The sequence below is a fragment of the Amphiura filiformis genome, unplaced genomic scaffold (assembly GCF_039555335.1).
Source record: "Amphiura filiformis unplaced genomic scaffold, Afil_fr2py scaffold_419, whole genome shotgun sequence".
NCBI classification, from domain to species: domain Eukaryota; kingdom Metazoa; phylum Echinodermata; class Ophiuroidea; order Amphilepidida; family Amphiuridae; genus Amphiura; species Amphiura filiformis.
This window is the reverse complement of record NW_027305883.1, coordinates 1-19,946: the sequence shown is the minus strand read 5'-3', so window position 1 is coordinate 19,946 and position 19,946 is coordinate 1. Positions and strand designations below refer to the sequence as shown.

General features: G+C 36.9%; 1 protein-coding gene across 1 annotated transcript; it reads right to left on the bottom strand.

Annotated features, from left to right (window-relative positions):
• Positions 1 to 833: 833 nt before the first annotated feature.
• LOC140145581 (uncharacterized) lies at positions 834 to 17,133 on the bottom strand. The gene is made up of 9 exons (XM_072167279.1): positions 16,907 to 17,133; positions 11,179 to 11,298; positions 8,247 to 8,413; positions 7,778 to 7,943; positions 6,254 to 6,304; positions 5,626 to 5,703; positions 5,187 to 5,264; positions 4,748 to 4,825; positions 834 to 3,453 (listed from the first exon to the last, which is right to left on the bottom strand). The coding sequence occupies exons 4-9, from the start codon at positions 7,914 to 7,916 to the stop codon at positions 3,380 to 3,382; spliced, it is 498 nt and encodes a 165-aa protein (XP_072023380.1). The 5' UTR covers positions 7,917 to 7,943; positions 8,247 to 8,413; positions 11,179 to 11,298; positions 16,907 to 17,133; the 3' UTR covers positions 834 to 3,379.
• Between the last annotated feature and the right edge of the window lie 2,813 nt (positions 17,134 to 19,946).

Here is a 19,946-nt window from a genome sequence, read left to right as displayed (position 1 = left end):
TGTCAGCATGAGTACAATGTTGATCTCACATAACTGAACATGTTCATTGATGCATCGAAGAGTTAGCAGTGTGGCCATGCACTCATGCAGCAAGGCTAAAGGTATAATGATAGTTTGTCTCTTTTCTGATGAGCATATATTGATTTAAAGCCCACACACTTTTAATTGTTTGAAATCATGAAGTTCTTTTTTTTTTAAATTTTAGAAAAATAAAGAACAACGAGTCAGATTAGATATGGTAGCTGTTGTGAATTGGTTGAATCATTAATCCTGTGAAGATGACCTTTGGTATAATTTGTTACACATTTATTTTAAAGCGGGCTTAATGAAGAAGTAAAATAACACAGTTACACTTTTGCAGGAGTGGTTACTTGAGTTCTGATGTGCAGAGTGTCAAAAACAGGTTCATAAAACAACACATATCTCAAGAACCAATTTAGACAATGAAAATTCATTTAAGTTGAATGATTATGACTACTCTAACTTAAAGCCTTAATGTACGATCTTTTTAAATTTTTAGATTTTTCTTTTTTTCTTCTAAAATGATAATATGCAATCATTATGAAAGTTCCCAATACATTTGGACGTGAAAAACATTGGGAATTTGCAAAGAAACAACATCATAAACTTCACCTCTATCACTCGAAATACCTCGCACTATTTGGATTAGGACAGCGAGTGCGGCCTCAGAGTTAGTCTCCTCTGGCTGGCCAGTTTGTTTACGCTCCCTCCACATGTGGCGGCAGCGTAACCAAGCTAGTTTTGTCCGAGACTACGGTTGGCGATCGTGGCCCACATAAAGTCATAATCTAAAATTATGACTTTATGTCGGACCAACAGAAAATCGTCCCGTTTTACTACAAATAGGGCCGAATTTGACAGTTTGCTCATAGATTTAAGTTAGAACATGTGTAAGTATTACAAATATGCCAAAAAATCGGTTTTGAAAAAAATAAAGGTAAATTCTGAAAAAAGATCGTACATTATGACTTTAATGCATGTCGGGGTAGTCATTCAACATGTTCAACTCCCCCCAAAATAAATTTTCATTGTCTAGATAAGTGGTTAATGACAAATTACACCTTCAAGACTTTAATGGGTATGGAATGCAAAAGCGTGCACTTTCAAAAATTGCTTTATGCATTATGGTTCTTGAGATATCGATATGTGTTTTTTTATGAAGCTGTTTCTTTTTGATAATCATTACATCAGAACTCAAGAACCACAAGACCTACAAAAGTGCAACTGTGGTATTTTAATTCTTCATCATGCCTGTTTTCAAATAATTGCAAAGGTGGTATTTTAATTCTTCATCATGCCTGTTTTCAAGTAATTGCAACAAATTATGTCAGAGGTCATTACTATTCATGTGATACAATGATTCAACCAATCCACAACAGCTAAAACATGGGGCAATTTGTGATCCATAGCCCCTACCCCATCCTCACACCCCCACACCTTTAAAATAAAAAATTGACATTTTATACCACTAGAAATAGCAGAAATTTCACAGGTATAAAAAATTGTTTGATTGGCATAACCAAAAAAGGATAGGTAGGTAGGGATTTTTTTAAAAACTTTTGAAGCTGTTAATAGCGTACATTTTTGGCCTTGGAACCTTTTTGACCTCTTTTACTTTTAAATTTATCTATTTATTTATTTTGTATTTATTTATTTATCTTTAAAAAAATAAAAAAAATAAAGGTCGGGTCTACTTAAAGTCAGTCGTGTTACGCCAATCAAACAATTGTTTTTGTTTCAGGCCTTACGTTCTGGTATACCAGAATGAAATTACAACACAGTGGTATAATTATGAAACAGTGTAATACATTATAATCATGCATGCGTAACTTCGCAAATGAAAAATCAGAATAAACTGAAATTTTACAAATAAGCTTTTGTCATGGATACTGAAAATGATAGGATCACGAAATACACCTTGACCATGAATTGTTTTCTAATGTTTTGCATTGTGTGACACCATAATCTGTCTGTTGCACAGTGCACACATAGTGACTCAAATTCCCTTAAAAATTGTATTTTCTTATATGTTTCAAACTCTTATTTTTTCACCCTTAAAAGTGTGTTTTGTTACACATTGTTTGTTAAACTACGGCATACCACATTGGAATAAAAATTTGAATAATAGACAAATCTTTTAGCCTATTAGGGAATGAATGCTTAAAACCATGAACATACATTCACTGTGAAATTCCACCTATGTATGGAAGTATATGACATGTGACCAACTCCAACAAAACCAGGAACAAGTCGCCAGACACATTTTTGAGTTGTAGGCCTTTAAGGTGGTACTGCACCCCCTGATAAATTTTGACAAACTTATCAAGGGGTGTAGAACCACCTTAAAGATGACATTCCCATAAAAAATATCAAAGTTGGAATTCTTGATTTCATGGTATTTGACTGTGGGTGGACTATCAAATCATTGAAAGTACTTATTATAAAGAGGTTTATTTAATCAACAATTGACTGATGAAATATGATAATCCCTATTCAATCCAGTGTAAGACATGACACTATTTGGCCCATTACTCAGATTTGAAAAGTATTGATGCTATTTATGTGTTTTTGGAATCATTTTAAAGCTTCATGTCTAGTACTTACATTTGTATTAAATTCATGGAATGTCAAAATATACTTGATCCCTGTTTTGTCAGAGCGGGTCACATTATATTAACCATTACACAGCTATATTCAGTTTTGGTGTTTTCAAAACTACTTTTTTTTTTCACTGCAATTGATGACAAAAATAGACAAACTTTTGCCATGACAAGTTTACAAAGTTAAGTGTATGATTGGATCTCAAATATACTGTCAGATATAGTGTCATGATGGGTACAACAACCATGTATAGCTATCTCCATTCTATCTATAGTAGGCAAGACTTGTTTATGGTACAATAGAGTCCCAAATAATTTTAAAAAGCATGTATTAATATGAAAAGTGCAGTTCACATTATGTGGAGCAGCGCCCAGCTGTGCATGCATACGCCATTCTATATCAAAACATGATGTTACAAGTCCTGCCTATTACGAGCTGATCTTAGCAAATTTTATATTTGTACATAGAAATGAGTTGACGACCTGATGACCAACAACAAAAATAAAACTTTGAAAGGACATTTTGAGCCTGAGCATATTTGCAAACACTTTTTGGCATGGTACATAGATATTTTAGTAAATTGGATATTCAAGTTGACCCATCTGGGATGATAAATGAAAATTGTACCTTAACTTTTATTTGGCATCTGTCACCATCTGATTTAGTATGCAATTAATGTTATTATACATTGTCGTAACAAAACATTGCAGACACAAAATAAGCCAAATACTGTCACAGATCAAAAAATATACCTATATTACAGCTTAACATCACAATGCTTTGTTAAGATCACTTTGCATAGCACAATTTTAGGGCTGCAGGAGGTGTCACCTGGAAAAAATATGAAAAAAGAAAATAATTATAGTACTTGCACCTTATAGTTATATTTGTACACGGTGGGTATGCAACTCACTCCCCACCAACACACAACACTATAGGTACACACTAAGGAGGGAGAGAAGTGGGGAACTAAGAGAGGGACAGACAAGCGTACTAGAGAGAGAGTGAGGGAAAGAGAGATGGGAACATGTGGAGTTACCAGGGAGAATATGCCTCTAGTCACAATTCTTTCCCCCAGTTGCCCACCCAGAAAAAACCCTTTGCATAAAGGTAGTTGATTTTACCCCTGAATTTTACTTTGACCCCTAAAAACCTAGTGCCACCACTAATCGGAACAGATGCAAGTCATATATAGACTTGACTAAAATTATAGAAAATAATACTTCCATCTTCATCGTGAAGAGAGATAAATAGAGACAGACAGAAAAGGAAGTAGAGAGATGTAAACAGACAGATAGACTTGACTAAAGTGATCAGGAAACAATGCCTTCATCTTCTCCTCCATTCTTTTGAATGTACAAGGGTTATTCAAAACGTTCCGCCTCAACCCTCATATCTGAAAATAGTAGCCATTTCATATTTTCCACAATTATAACATAAGGGCAGGTCCTCTCAACTGGCAGCCCACACGCCGAGTGGCGCACAGTAATTTTAATAATTTTTTCACATAAATCTTGAACAAAAAAGGGGTGAAAATACCCAATATGGGCCTTAAAAACCTTAAAATCCAGGAACTTCCTTAAGCACGTCACTGTCTCTTGGACCCCCAATACAGCTTCACCACTATACCTCAAGTTATTATTCGCTTTGTGCACACGCTAACTCGCAATGTCCTCCCTTAACATATTGGCACTTCATGATCTATAAAATTTTCCTTTGGCAGTTCAAATAAACTAGTTGAGAAGGCCTGAGACTACAAGACTCCTATTGCGGCTGCCTGCACAGGTACACCATTACCAAGGTAGCAGGCCGGTACATGAAGAGTACCTACACAGCACCAATGCTGCTACTCATGCACATTACCCACCATCTACAAAGATATATAGACCAAATTGAAATGACAATAAAATACCATTTGGTCACTTCATGTAAATATTAGCTAATATGTTTTACATTTTTTTACAATTTCCCATGTATCAAACCTTAGTTTGGTACTGATGTCACCTACAAAATTTGTGAACTAAAATTGGGCCAAATTATAGGCTTTGGTGCAAAAAATTTCTGAAATATTCTAAATTTTGGTATTTCCATTTGAATTACAATTCTCATTTACATAAATACTCACCTCCACTGAGCCCTTCTTCGTCACCAGCTACTACATCACCTGCTACTACATCACCTATATGAGCCACTGCTATGGGTTCTATTAATTGCAAACAAGAAATACATCAGAATAATATTTCCAAGAAACAGTGTGAGATTTAAACTGAAAAGAGACACATACCTCACAGCATATCAAATGGACAATTTAACTGTCTGCCTTTTGGTCAAGAGCCGGGGGTCAACTGAAATTTTGGTAGGGGTGTGCTTGACACGGAACTTTGGAACTAAGAACTGATTTGGGGCAAAGTAGGTGCTTGATGAACTGAAATTTCTATATTTTTGATGGGTCTTGTGAACTAAAATTGGGCCAAATTATAGGCTTTGGAGCGAAAAATTTCCAAAATATTCTAAATTTTGGTATTTCTATTTAAATTACAATTCTCATTTACATAAATACTCACCTCCACTGAGCCCTTCTTCGTCACCAGCTACTACATCACCTGCTACTACATCACCTATATGAGCCACTGCTATGGGTTCTATTAATTGCAAACAAGAAATACATCAGAATAATATTTCCAAGAAACAGTGTGAGATTTAAACTGAAAAGAGACACATACCTCAGCATATCAAATGGACATTTTAACTGTCTGCCTTTTGGTCAAGAGCTGGGGGGGGGGGTCAACTGAAATTTTGGTAGGGGCGTGCGGCACGGAACCCTGGAACTAAGAACTGATTTGGGGCAAAGTAGGTGCTTGATGAACTGAAATTTCTATATTTTGATGGGTCTTGTGAACTAAAATTGGGCCAAATTATAGGCTTTGGAGCAAAAAATTCCAAAATATTCTAAATTTTGTTATTTCTATTTAAATTACAATTCTCATTTACATAAATACTCACCTCCACTGAGCCCTTCTTCGTCACCAGCTACTACATCACCTGCTACTACATCACCTATATGAGCCACTGCTATGGGTTCTATTAATTGCAAACAAGAAATACATTTGAGGGTGTAGAGATTTATACGTGTTGGTAGTATAGACATCAAAGAAAAGTTTAAAACTACAGTCAACAACACTCATGTTTTTGTCCAAATAATTTCAAAGCCACTTTTCATCAAGAAGAGACCAGCCCCACCCTTATTAGGGATGGGGGCCGAGAACTTTCCAAAATCTATGATACCGGTACTTTACTTCTACAAACACCTGACAAAAGGTCAAAAAAGGACATTGTCAACAGGAAGTAAAGGTCATACATCAGTCATTCACCAGTATCGCACCACAGATGATGGAGTATGGTTACTCTGAAATTATTCGAACAGAAATGTGAGTGTTGTTGACTAGTTTTAAACTTTTCTTTGAAGAAATACATTTAAATTTTAAATGTATATAATATTTCAAGAAACAGTGTGAGATTTGAAATAAACTAGATGCCACCCCAAAGTATCAAATGCCAGAGCTGACTTGTAGTATTGGGAATCAGTCTTATTTCCATTTAAATTACAGTTCATATCTTCATAAATACTTACCTCCACTGGCTCCTCCATTGGCTGCACCCACACCCTGCACTGCCTTGGCTTCTATTCAATGCAAAAAAAAAAAAAATACATAAGAAAAGTATTGCCAAGAAACAGTGTCAGATTTTAACTAAACTGAAAAGGCCACCACCCCAGTGTATCTAGTGGACATTTTGACTTGTACTGTCTACCCTTGGAAAAAATCTGATGAGATTTGACTGGTCCTAAGTTTAACTCACAGATGGAAACAAAATCAGCTCAAGTCAAAGTCAATGGAGTAAATTGCTGCATATATATTTAATAAATTGTGCAGTAAAAATCACATGATAAATTCATATAAACTAGCAAAAACAAAACATTTTACAGAAAATGTTTTAATAACATTCAAAAACATTTCTATGCGATGTGAAACATTGTTTGATGTTACTTAAGTGCATGTTGACAACATAAATTTATTTTGCAGAAATGTTTGCCAAAACAATATTTTACAATAACATTTTGACAACATTTTAAAAATGTTGTTGCAGTGTTTTTTCATATAAAACATTTTACTTACATTTTGCTGACCTTTATGCAAGCAGACATTGAAATGTTATTAAATTGTTTTGACAAAAACAAAATTAAACCAAAATTACAACAAATTTATAATGTTTTAAACATTTTTAAGCTTGCTGGGAATGCACCTCAGCCTGGAACTGTGCATTAAAGATGATATATTTTGGGCATACGAAAAGAAAGCTAAGTGATTTTTGGCAAACATTTACCCTAACTCCCTTTCTGTTATTTTGCCGAAGTGGAAGCCAGCAAGGAGGGATGGGAAATGAAAGAAAATGGTGAGGAAAATTGCAAATGGGACTTTTTGGGTCAAAAAATGGGATTTCTTTTGGCATTTGGTGATTGGGAAGTGTCTGCAAACCAAAGAACCCCATATGATCTGATTGAGCAATGATCCAAACATACAGTACACACAAAACAAACATGAATGCTAAATTGCTGCCTGGGCAGAGTGGACATATCCACTCATGGCTGCCAATTGCCAGGCTTATGCTCTGCGACCGAGAGGTTGTGTAGTTCAAATCCACACTGGTGAAAGCAATTGGGAATAGTCATGCATACACATAGTCAATGTTAAGTGACATCACCGGGCTTGCACACCATTATAAATCCGCAGTGTTGTGAATCTTGCTTATTAGTCAACAAAGGATAAGTACAGGTTTTTGTTAGTCAATTAGTCCAACGGATGGTAACACAACAAAAACTTTGTCACTTTGTGTTTTACTTGAGTGTTTGTTGGGATAAATAAACCAATAACCCCCCCCTTGAGGACCTCAAATGATCTTACCATACCTCCTATAGTCTACTTTGATGCTGCTATACTGATTTTGAAGAGTTCAAATGGTTCAACTCATGAAGGTTGTAACATTTTTATAACATGTTTTTCTAGAAATACTTTTTATGAGGGATCATTGTCACTATAAATAATATGTCAAAATATCATAATTGTATAGGCCCTAAATATTAATTTTAAAAAATTACCTCGGTGCATGAATTGCTGCCACAGGGAGTCTATTATAGGGTACGTCGTCCTAAATCTCTCTGCCAGGCCTGGTGTAGTATAGGCCTGGCATATGAGTTTTGTCTGGTTAGGATGAAAATAGAGTGTGTAACTCTCCATCCCATAAGTAACTTTTGCCTGGCTTAGCTGTGAAGTAAAAGATATACAACATTCTCTTAAAGTCATCACAATCTGATAAGCAGTCTTTTTATGTGATATTGAGGTCAACTGCTAATTTAACAGCATGTACAATAATACAAAACAACTCTTCCATTTAACATGATCAATTAAAATTTAGTTCTTGAGAACTTTGGGTGCCATTGTTATAGTATAGAAACTCAGTGTTTAAGTAGACACATGTATCAGGTGCAAAGAAAAATGATTTCTAAGTGGGAATAATCTTAGCTGTTGATAATTGCTTTTTTTTACAGTATCACTGTCTCAACTTACTCTTTTTTCTGAATGTTTTTTCAACTTGCAGAGGGCACCTTGGTTGTCAGCTCCTCTTCCGATGATGCCACCCGCTTAAATGTATGCCCACAGGCACATTTTCTCCTGGCATTGTGGTTCTTTGTGGCGCACTCAGGACATACCTTAAACTGTTTGCCTCGTTTCTTCTGTGGAAGCAAAAAGAATTATTATATGAATGAATCACATACATGTATATGCAGCAGTAAAAGATAAAATATAAAGATAACAACAAATGTAATACATGTCATACTTCTAACCCTACCACTAGTGCAATATCTTACAAGGAACTTGGATCACTGCGTGTGCATGCATGCATGCCACATATTCCAGCACATATTGCCATTGCGCAATCACCCCAAGTCATATATATACCAACCGAATCTCTGGCCCCGCCAACGAAACCTCAATGGTATGAGGTCAATGATCGTGTGCTTGGCAAAGTTGTCCCGGGGCAATTTCCGGGGGGGTACCAAGTGAAATCTTTGTTCATCTTCTCTCCTTTTTCATTCCTTCTGTGCCCTTCGACAGCAAAAATCCATGGTCCATGTTAGAGTTATTCAAAATGTATTTTCCATTATGAGGCCCATGTATTAACCCTATAATGCTACAAAATCTTAAAGGGAAAACCATTGCACTCTGACGTGCATGTATGCCACGTGATGCCATTGCGCAATCACCCAAAGACATGATTACCCACTGAAATGATTTTTAAAAAAATTGTTGCACTGTCATGAATTTGGTCTCATTTGAAAGCTTGTTCCTTCTAAACATCAATGCAAAAATGTTTGAATTTTGCATCTATGTATATGGCCAGGACACTCTGCAGAGGTCAAGGAAGCCTACCTAATCGAATTCACAGGTAGGCCTACTACCAGAAGGTAACACACGGTCTTCAAACTTCATGGAAATTTCTCCCAACAGTGGTGAAAACGCCAATGTAATTTAACAATGTACAGTTGCTGTAAATGGTGATGAAGTCCTTGATATTCAACAGCAACGAAATAGTCCTTAGATGATGGAAATGGAAATATAGGAAATGGAATATAGGAAACGTGAAGTACATCTAAGGTCCAAAAAACTTGGTGACTTCACCATGGTATATGTGTTGGTACAGTGGCATTGATAATAAAAAAGAATAATAAGATAGCCACAAATTATGACATTTCTGAGGAAAGTGTTTTCAACATAATCCATTTTTAACATTTGGGTATTCCAGGGTGTCTTATACATGGCGATCCCATTGATTCTTCATTGATACAAGATAACCAGGTCCACACCTACGATACATTATCTAAATCTACATTTGGCTAAAGGTCAGTGCAAGACATACATTAATCACTGGAATATGAACCCATTCAATGGAAGCACCTGGATCTCCAACCCCTAAGAAGATCATCACTCGGCTACTATAGTTTGTTTGTTTGTTTGTTTGTTTGTTTAAATGGTCGCTCCGTGTGGGGACACCAGTGGCGTGCGTGGGTCATGATTGGGGGGGCACGGGTCTGACTGGGGGCATAAGCCATTTTTGGCAATGTTCCTATGGGATTTTCTCAATTTTGCAATCGATTGAGCCTATGATTGTGCCCCTATGACGCTACACCACTGGGAGACATTCTTGGGTCCTGATGGGACCATGCTCAGACAAAATGCTCAAGCCAGGCTAAAAAGCCTAGATATAATAAGCATGCTGGCCTGTATGGAAAGAGAAGTGGGAAACAGATTTGAAGACAAAGAACAAGGAAAAGAAGGCCACTCCCAACAATCAAAATAACAATTTTACTATCAGCCTTTGGGTCAAGAGAAAGATAGTGCTTAATCCAATCTCAACTGCCACTTAGTGGAGGTCTTTTTTGCTGTTTTCTGATCAAGGAGAGCCTTGATGACAGATCATTTGCCAAATGTAAGCATAATATCAAACAATTTTGATAGCAACATTAGGCAAGCCGTCAAGTGAATAAGGTTGGTGGGACTGTTCTCGGATTGTGTCCTGTACTCTATTCTCAATTTGCCAAGCTGCCATTCATGACAGAGGGGTCAGTTAACTAAAGCTACCATTATTGTGGTCCATTCATGGCCTCCAATTAATGAAACCTATTTCAGAATATCAATGCAGGTGAGTTCACTAAAGAGTGGCTCATGGAGCAATCAATTTAAGACTTCCATTTTGTTAATGTTCATAGAAGGTAAACATAATTTTTCATCAGGTTCGCCGTCGCAAATAATAAAGGAGACAAGGAGAAAAAGTGATCCCGCCTGGGAATCGAACCCAGGACCTCAGGTTTACGAGACCTACGCCTTAACCACTTGGCCATGGGAGCTTCATGATTAAGCTGGTTGATATTCGAACCCATAAGGTTCGAACCCACAAGGTTTCAATACAAATTTGCGACGCATGCATTATGGTATGCAGTGACCATGTTCAAGAGTGAGATAGAAAGAATGAGGCTATTACTCTTTCAAGTAAATTGTTCTACGATCTTATTGACTGCCCCTCGTAATTGCCTTTTATACAGTACATCCTCTTGTTAGCATTGACTGACATAAAATCATACCACAATTGCATGCATCTGTGATTTTCTGAATATACCTGACACAAACCATTAATTACTGAAGCGTGCATTGTTAAATGAAAAAACATATACATAGTACATGTGACACAATCTGATCTATGGAGGCCAAAGGAGGCATTTTTGGAAAATCGGTTATATGATAATATCTTCTGCAAACATTAGGCTATCATATCTTGTAAACACCCAAGGGTCTAGCATACTTGGTTCTAAAGTTCTGAAGTTTTGTGATGCTTGTTTTCTTATGTATTTTATTGGTTTTTTATCGATATTTTTGCCTTTATCTCAATTTCAAATTGGCCACCTTTGGCCTCCATGGACCAGATTGTGTCACATATACTGACCTCTTCTGTAGGCGGATGGAGTTGTGTTGTTTGAGATGGTGGTGGTGGCGGTGGAGGTGGCGGTGGTGGTGGAGGTGACGACCCTATGACTAAAGCTTGTGCCATAATTGTGAGTGGTATCTATGTAAAAAAAGAGGAAGAGAAAGTAACTCAACGTAAAAACATATTGTTACAAAACAGTCTCTGGAAAGTTTTCAAGCATTTATATATCTCATGGTTGAACAAATTCATCAGGATCGGTAGAGTAAACTCATTAACCAAAGTTCTTGATATCTGATCCAGAAATTGCACTTACTTTGTGTACGTTTCAGCAACACTGTTGCCTTTGTCAACACTTGATGATGAGTGATTCCTACTGGCAACCCGCTAGATGTATCTCCAGCGTGGTCTTGGTGTTGCCAGTTGATTTTCCATCTGGGGATTTTCTTGAACCCAGTTCTAGAAACTCATCAAAAATGTGTGAGAGTTGATACGATTTACACGCTGGATAAAGGAGGCTATAGAAATTAGAAAGAGGAGGGCACCACCATGAATAGAGGCGAGGGCAGTATCAACTCTCACACATTTTTGATGAGTTTCTAGAACTGGGTTCAAGAAAATCCCCAGATGGAAAATCAACTGGCAACACCAAGACCTACGCTGGAGATACATCTAGCGTCGGTTGCCAGTAGAATCACTCATCATCAAGTGTTGACAAAGGCAACAGTGTTGCTGAAACGTACACAAAGTAAGTGCAATTTCTGGATCAGATATCAAGAACTTTGGTTAATGAATTTATATCTCATGCAACATGATATGAACATGTCACAAATAATCCAAGATATAGATGCTTGAAAAACTTTTCAAACTTCTTTGAGGAATTAATCTGTAATTACATCATGACAGACACTACCAAAAGTGTTAATGAGACTTGATTTATAAAAGAGTTTTATGGTCATTCAAGGTGGCATGGCCTTACTTAAAGCCATAATGTACGATCTTATAATATGAAATTGTTTAATTTCTTTCAAACCTGATTTTTTTGCATATATTTGTAATGTTTACAGAGGGTGTGCACTCTTGTAGCAGCAAAGTCCCTAAATTGTTGTTAAATGGTTTATGGAATGATGTGGGCCATAGTTCAGCAACAACCTTTAAAGTGTGCTGAGGCTTGTGGATCAACGTCTAGGCGTTATGCCTGTGCGTAGTGCACTATAAATCACTGCCCTTTTTTTCCATGGTTTTTAGTGGAGCTGACAGTCTATTTGAAAATCGAAATCGCTAATTTCATGTATTTCTGATTTAAACTGATGTTTAGGACTCTGAAATTGACAAAAAAACAAAAAACAACAAAAACAAACAAACAAACAAAAAACCCAAGTGGCTACCCATAACATAGTAGATCTAATCATAGAGGCTTATCAGGTAACTTAAAAGGCCCATTCAGTATCCCAGACTACGTAAGTGTTAAAAAATTAAAATTCTGAATAATATGCTTACAAGTGAGGAATATGTCATCAGGTATTATTTAATTGAAAAGGAAATAAGCAGTATTGACAAAGTTGAAGGAAAATTCAAATACATACATAGCTAATTTACTTTTAAAAGCCATAAATTGTGATTTGCTTCACAAACAACGTCCTCAATTTTACTCGAATTTCTACTTTTTGCATAATTATAATGCCCAGTGGTGTACTTAAATACCATGTAAACAGGGTCTATGATGTAAAAGACTAAGCCTGGAGTGCTTTAATAACAGTAAGATATAACTTTTTATATTAAAACCGGGTCGACCTGGTTTTATTCAGAGTTCATCGATCGACTGCTTCCTATCATCTCCCGTGAATGTCAGCTTATGTGTACTGCACGTCAAGCGCGATGCTCCGTGCACTATTAAATGGTACGATCGGCGAGCGTAGTACACGCATTGTAGGCGCTGGAATGAAATCGCAATTTTCTTCATTATACCTCATTTGTTTGGCTCGAAATTAAAAGGGGATAATGTGATCAGTGAAAACAAACATTTAAATAGGAATCTATTCTTTTTGCAAATCACACATTATTGTTTTAAGTTAAAGCCATGTTGTAACATTTCTGTAAATATAGATTATAGTATTTCTTTTCCATAAAATGTTAGCTTTTACTGTCAAATATGTCCCTTAAATTATGAGCTGAACAACTTAGGACAGAAAATTGGAATTTGCTGTCAGCGCCTATGTTGTCAATGCAGGTCACTCCATTGGTCGTATAGGCACGATCCTTTGATCCATCCCACATGCCATGTACATACTGCGTGTGAACAGCAAGCACACATTCGACTAATAATATCCATCGTAACAATGGTTCCTGCGTTTTATTCAAATCTCGGATTGTGACTAAACTACCACACCTAGAGTCTTGATTTTTGCAGGTATATTGAGGGCATAATCCTTAGCGATTGCTTTAAGGTTGGTCTTAACCAATTATGAAAACTTGTGGGCCTCATAATATTAGCTGTTTAATTGCTGGTCTAATTAAAGTATGAATGCCAAAGTTTTGATGAATCCATCTGTGAGGTCAAATTTGGGGTTGGTCACCCACCTTTGCACAGTATTTTTGTGTGGTCTTAGAGCACACCAGACAAACAAAATTGCATTCTGAATACTATTACTATGAATGTCCTTCTAATATGAAATTAGCCACGTATACAAATTTTATGGCAAATTATTAATTGATAATTTTGACATTTAACAGTCCTCCAACACATAAAAACTTTTAGTTCTTTTTGGGGAAAAAATAAACATCTTCAATACAAAAGGTCTAAATTTTGATGGTTGGCTTTTCCTCCTGGCTACATCATACACTTTTAAGTTAAGTATAGTATAATCATATATGTTAGATTTATACATTTAGTTCAAGGACGAGGAACTAAATGTCAAAAAATGTTTTAATTACAAATTTTATGTTGAAGGGAATGGTAATCTACCAGCTGTTTAGATTTTTATGAAAACACCTGGTTCAAAATACGATAACATTTCAGAAAGTGCCCTTAGAGACGATATTTTATTTAGCATGTGATTTCACAGGCCAATCACTCGGGTATAAGCCCACCTTCGGCTATAAGCCCACCCCCTGTTTTTCAAACCATTCGGGAACAAGGGTGCACTCGGGTATAAGCCCAGTAGTCATTTTGGCTTAGTTCTTAAATCATATCAATGCTTTTCTTTCTCATTTAAGAACAAATATTTAAAAAATATCAGTGAAAAATTAACATTCCATACTTAAAATTTTAAAAAAATTGACACAAATGATAGAAATTACTGATACATTGGGCATATACAAATGGGGAAGGTTTTTCTTATTTTTAAATTCCAACTACTAGCCCCTCCCCGGGTATAAGCCCACCCCATTTTTGAAGTGAAATTGCCCATCTAGGGGGGTGGGCTTATACCCGAGTGGTTACGGTAATTACATTGCACTAATTGTTTTCCTTTTTTGGGTGAGAAAAGAGAACTTTATGTGAGACTAACTTTAAAGATGAAAAATATCCCCGGTATTTAACCCATTATTATAGTAAGCAGGAAATGACTGAAAATTAGATGATTTTCACAAAATGACAAAATTTGGCCAAAGTCAAGTTAGTGAACCAACTTGGGGAGGGGGTCAACCCCAACCCCCAGCAAAAAACACACTGTTTGTGGGTACTATAAAACATCAAAAAGTGGGATTAAAACAATTACACAAAATATTAAAGCCATATAATAACATTTCCATAAGAAATATTAGTTTTCTCTGTCAGATATGTCCTCTTTTAATTTGAGCCCAAACAGACGAGGCAATACAAAGAAAATCACTATTTTATACCCTATTCTATTACACCCACAAAAGTGGTATATTTGAGTGGTGTGGAGGTATCATAAACTACTGTACTGGACTTTAAGCTTTAAGAAAAACAAGATTAATATTTAATTATGAAAGTTTTATGCAAATTAGCTCATGAATAATTAATGAGCTCATAGCCAATTTATATAATGAAAAAATTATTTTGATTTACATTTTTGAAGTGTATGAGTACATCAATGTGGCATTTTTATGCAGTAAAAATACACTGCCGTATTTCTACATAAAAGAAATCCGAGTTACTTTGGACTATATTTTAAAAGTTTATGGACATTTTTGGGCTAATTTTTGGGCAAAATTTGGCCTAAAAATGGTTAAAATATGCAGGTTTCCAACATTTTAAACCATGATGTTTTATGAACCTTTATGATGTGTTAATGGTAGTTATATTAGGAAAAAAGGTGTTTTGTGGATAGAGAAGTGATAAATTATCAAAACTGTTCCAAAGATAAGACTTTATTTGTGTAAATAATTTTTTACATGCATATTAAGCCATTTCGTGCCATATGGCACTAAATTGATAGGGGGTAATAGAATATGGTTAATACCAGCGCCATTCGAACATGAGCCATGTCGGTTCTTTCATAGACCATTTAAAAATTATGGTCTATGGTTCTTTTGATATGTCACGCCTGCCCGCACCCCATGTACGTATAGGCCTACTGTGTTAAGATTTTTGGTCCACTTTGCCCCGGTCTCCCCCAACCCCTGAAACAGTGGGCCCTCAATTATAACCAAGTTATCAAGTTTATAGATGTGGCTGTGGATAGCATGTTTTGTGTGATCTAAGACTTCAAGTTTATAATAGGCCTATTTGTTGACATTCTAGACATCAGCCCACCCCAGCGGCATTATGTAGTATAAATGCATTATAATATAGGCCAGGCCTACATGAGATTGTCTTTCACTATAATATTGGATTGTAAAAGAATATCCATAAAAAAAACCATCAAATTCACTTTGCTGTTAAAGAACTGAAAACCAGTTCTGTACATAATAGACTCATCAGAATCTATGTTCTGTAAATGATCCCCGGGAAATGATCAAGTCAATCAATAAGCGGTATCCAATCTCAAACACATGCAGCATGCATGTCCTTCATCCTTGTTGATTAAATTTCTATGCACTAAATAATGAGTGTTCCATGTGCATGTATGGTCAAAAGCAAAGTATGCTTCAACTTCATGACAAAAGAGAGAAACTAGCATGCTAGGGTTTTGGAATTGAAAACAATAAATGAGAACAGTTGATGAACATGAAGAGTGAGCTACGGCCTACCTTTTGTTTGATGCAGAAGCTAAATATATGTCTTCTTCTAAACTATAAATATGGGCAAGTTGTCTTGAAACACTGGATAAATCTTGTCAGTATGGGTCATGCAGTGACCATGAGACAATTGTGCCCTTGACATGTATTTTAGGCCTATACTTGTATATTGAGTGAGGGGGTAAGCATGGCTGTCAGACAATGCTTATGTTCCTTGGCTATTATGCAGCAGGTGTAAGTAGCAGCTTAAGGGAATTTTAATTCAACATTTCATTTGCAATAAAAAATGGATGAGGTAGCAGATGGAGTGTTATAGGGTCGCAAGAGGTCTATAATGGCCCAACAGCCCGGCCCAACAGCACAACATTGATCATAGTTTGATTAAATCAATGTTTTATTAAGTCATTTAAAGTTATATGATTTTTTATTATGATATTTGGTTACTCTCTAATATATTTCTTCAAACCTGTTTTGGCCTATTTGTATAACTATATTAACTTGCGTTTGCATTAACTTGAACCAGCATAATTGATCACAGTGGAAAAAATAAATAAAACCAATTTAATTAAACTTCAACACTACCGTACTTGTTTATTTTGCTTACCGAAAGCGCTTTTGAGGAACTTCTTCATCGCCAGCCGATGTTGTTAGCTCTGATGTTTTCATGTCAACGGCCGGAAGTTTCCTACCACTGGGTTGTTTGATCAGATTGTCCCAAACAGGATCTATTAAGTTCCAATCCTATGTCTCACAGGCTCGGTTCAATGAAGGTCCTTGCTTCTTGATCTACAAGGTGCCTACAAGTGAAGCATATACATGTAATTGTTATTATCCCGGGGTTATCATGTTGTTGTTTTTTTTGGGGGGCAAGAAATTTTTGGCGAGGCGAAAGGGGGGGGGGCAAGCAATTTTTTGTAAGCCGAGAGGGGGGGGGAAGCACGCATGGGGCGCTTTTTTAATAAAACGCTCTAAAAAGGCTTAGGAAAACAGTACGGAAACGCTTAAAATATGCAAATCTTCCTGCTCGCTATGCTTCATAACATACATCTAGACCATTTAAGGTTTGCAATTTGGGATCCCAAAATTTGGCATGTTCAAGGGGGGGGGAGGGCAAGCGATTCTTGGCGGGCTGATGTTGGGGGCGATTTTTGGCAAGCAGTTTGGAAATTTTACCGGGGGCTAATAATTATTGCACAGCCCCTAAGACCATTTTAACACCGGCGTGTCCAGGTTATTTCCCTGCGGGGGTTCAGAGGGGCTCTCAGAGTTATGTGGGCGTGGCTTGATGGCTATCACCAAAAAATTGCTGATTTTACATAATTTTTAACCGTGGTGTGGGGCCGGGCTCACCAGTACAGTAGCGTAGCCAGCGGGGTGGCAGAGTGCCCCCCTGACAAAAAAGAAAAGAAAAAAGTGCCCCTGTAAAATCCCCGGGGAAGGCCCATAGGCCTAATTATTCATGTATTGTGAAGCTCAGTAGGCCTGCAGAAATAGTGACTACAAACTACAATTATGATTTAAGCTTTACTATTTTCTTAACCCGATTTCTTACCTTGGCCTTTTCTCCTTTGCTAGATGATCGCTTTGCAGTTTACTAGTGCAGATAATCCAGCAATCTCTCCTTTCAAGTTATTTCACCTCGTCCTCGCTGTGTAGCCTCAACTTGTAGGGCTACACCTAGCTCGATAAGTGTTCTTTCCGATTGTTTCAATGACCAGCATGCCATGATGCAGCAGAACGATTTCCTTCTCTAATGGTGATTTATGCCAAATCAAACGATCGAAACTGAATAAAATCATGCTGGATTTCACGTACGGTATAATCAGGCATGTGTAGGGCATATCAGTGATAATAGCCAGTCCCGCACGACGGAACAGACCAGGCGGCGAGTGGCATGATCGAGCCGGCAACTTGTGAAACCGCCCGGCCGTATGGCATTTTCCCGCTACTCGGCCAGTTTTGTGGGGTTCATTATCGAACCCCAACGGTTTTAGCTTGTATTTATATTATTTATTAACATAGTCCTATTTGTTTGTGATATTTCAAGCGTTTTAAAATTTCAAAATAATCCCATTCAATCACACGGTTGATGGAAATTTACTGAATTTAGAGAATGCACGGCGACCACCACCTGGAACAGACGAAAGGAAATCCCGTTCTCCTCCACACCCGCGGCGCCCTGGCGGCGCAAGTTCATGAGATCTAATATATCCCAACAGCTTGAGAACTGTAATCAGACAGAGGGCGGTATTAATTAATTGCACTGGAGTGCGTTATATTAGCACAATCGTCACGATGTACAATGCTGCATATTAGCACTCTGGTAAGGAGACTGGGTTGTCTGGTTACAGGTAAGCGCAGTCTCGGTCTATGAAGTTGTGGACTACAGCCTGTCTCAAAAATTGTGCAAGTGAAAAGCGCCCTCTCTGGCAATTACACAACAATACAAAATTGTTTTTACTGTTTTTACTGTTTTATCATAATACAGGTATAATGATGCTCTTTTTCCACTTACGACAAATTAAAAGATAAATAAATATTTCACATTCTGCTGTCAAATTAAATACATGTAAATGTCAATGATTTTATCATGGTAAATACTGTTCTCTTTGTCACTCAAGACATATTAAAAGACAAACAAATATTTCACACTTAGAGGTTAATGAACTTAGACAAGGTCATGAAATTTGACAAATTAATGAAATTAGACAAAATAATGCACGCGCGCTGATATAGATGCGTCTAATGCATGAGCACCGGGGGGAAGTGCATTAGAGGCATCAACATCAGCTATCATTGATTTACATGTACAGCCCTATTCCCTAGTAAAAGTGGCACAATTGTGATTTTACCCTTTCGTTGTTAACTAGACATATCTCGAGATTTAAAAAAGCAAATTGAACAGAACAAACGGTATTTGAGAGCTAAGACTGTGCCCTTGACGTTGATTAAGCATCATGTCACACCGGTATTTTCTAATTGCCAAAGAGGGCGCTTTTCACTTGCACAATTTTTTGAGACAGGCTGTAGTGTAGAGCAGAGTAGAGTAGAGAACGTGTGGTTAAAAGATTAGGGTACCCGGGTTTTAGAGAAAGAGTGGAGAGTAGAGCAGAGCAATAAATTAAAGAATAGATTATATAACACAGAATCCTCTCTATAAATCTTCTTGCAGATCGTTGGCAAATGCAAATACAGCCTTGCAAAACTCTAAGACCACTTCTTCATCTTTGAGTAAGAAAGGAGACAATATCGCGGGACCAAGTGGCCAGATTCAGGTATCTTCTGATGGCTATGTGGAGTACAAAGTTGAACAGGATGAGAACTCTACATACCAGGGCATTGGTAAAACAGCTGACGATACACAGCCGTCTAATGCAGCAGGAAATGCCGTGTACGTTAACGATTCGGTGATCGGGGTCAACAAACGAAATAAGAGTGATGAATATGAGTACGTTAAATCCAACTAGAAGATAAGTTTGTCAAACACCTATATTTCAGATCATTTGAAACATGTTCATATTTTGTTGCATATCAATGGACTAATTTTTTATTCCCCTTTACAATTGAAACAATTTCACGGTTGAGTACACAAAATTGACCATTATTCTGTGCAGCAAGCTGCAATCCCATATCTTCGCAATTTG

Bases quoted from the DNA above. Each gene is read 5' to 3' on its own strand.
- LOC140145581 (XM_072167279.1), bottom strand. From the start codon at position 7,916: ATGGAGAGTTACACACTCTATTTTCATCCTAACCAGACAAAACTCATA. The intron at 4,826-5,186 runs GTGAGTATTTAT...TGCAATTAATAG, and splicing joins CGAAGAAGGGCTCAGTGGAG to AACCCATAGCAGTGGCTCAT. The intron at 3,454-4,747 runs GTGAGTATTTAT...TATTTTTTCCAG, and splicing joins CGAAGAAGGGCTCAGTGGAG to GTGACACCTCCTGCAGCCCT.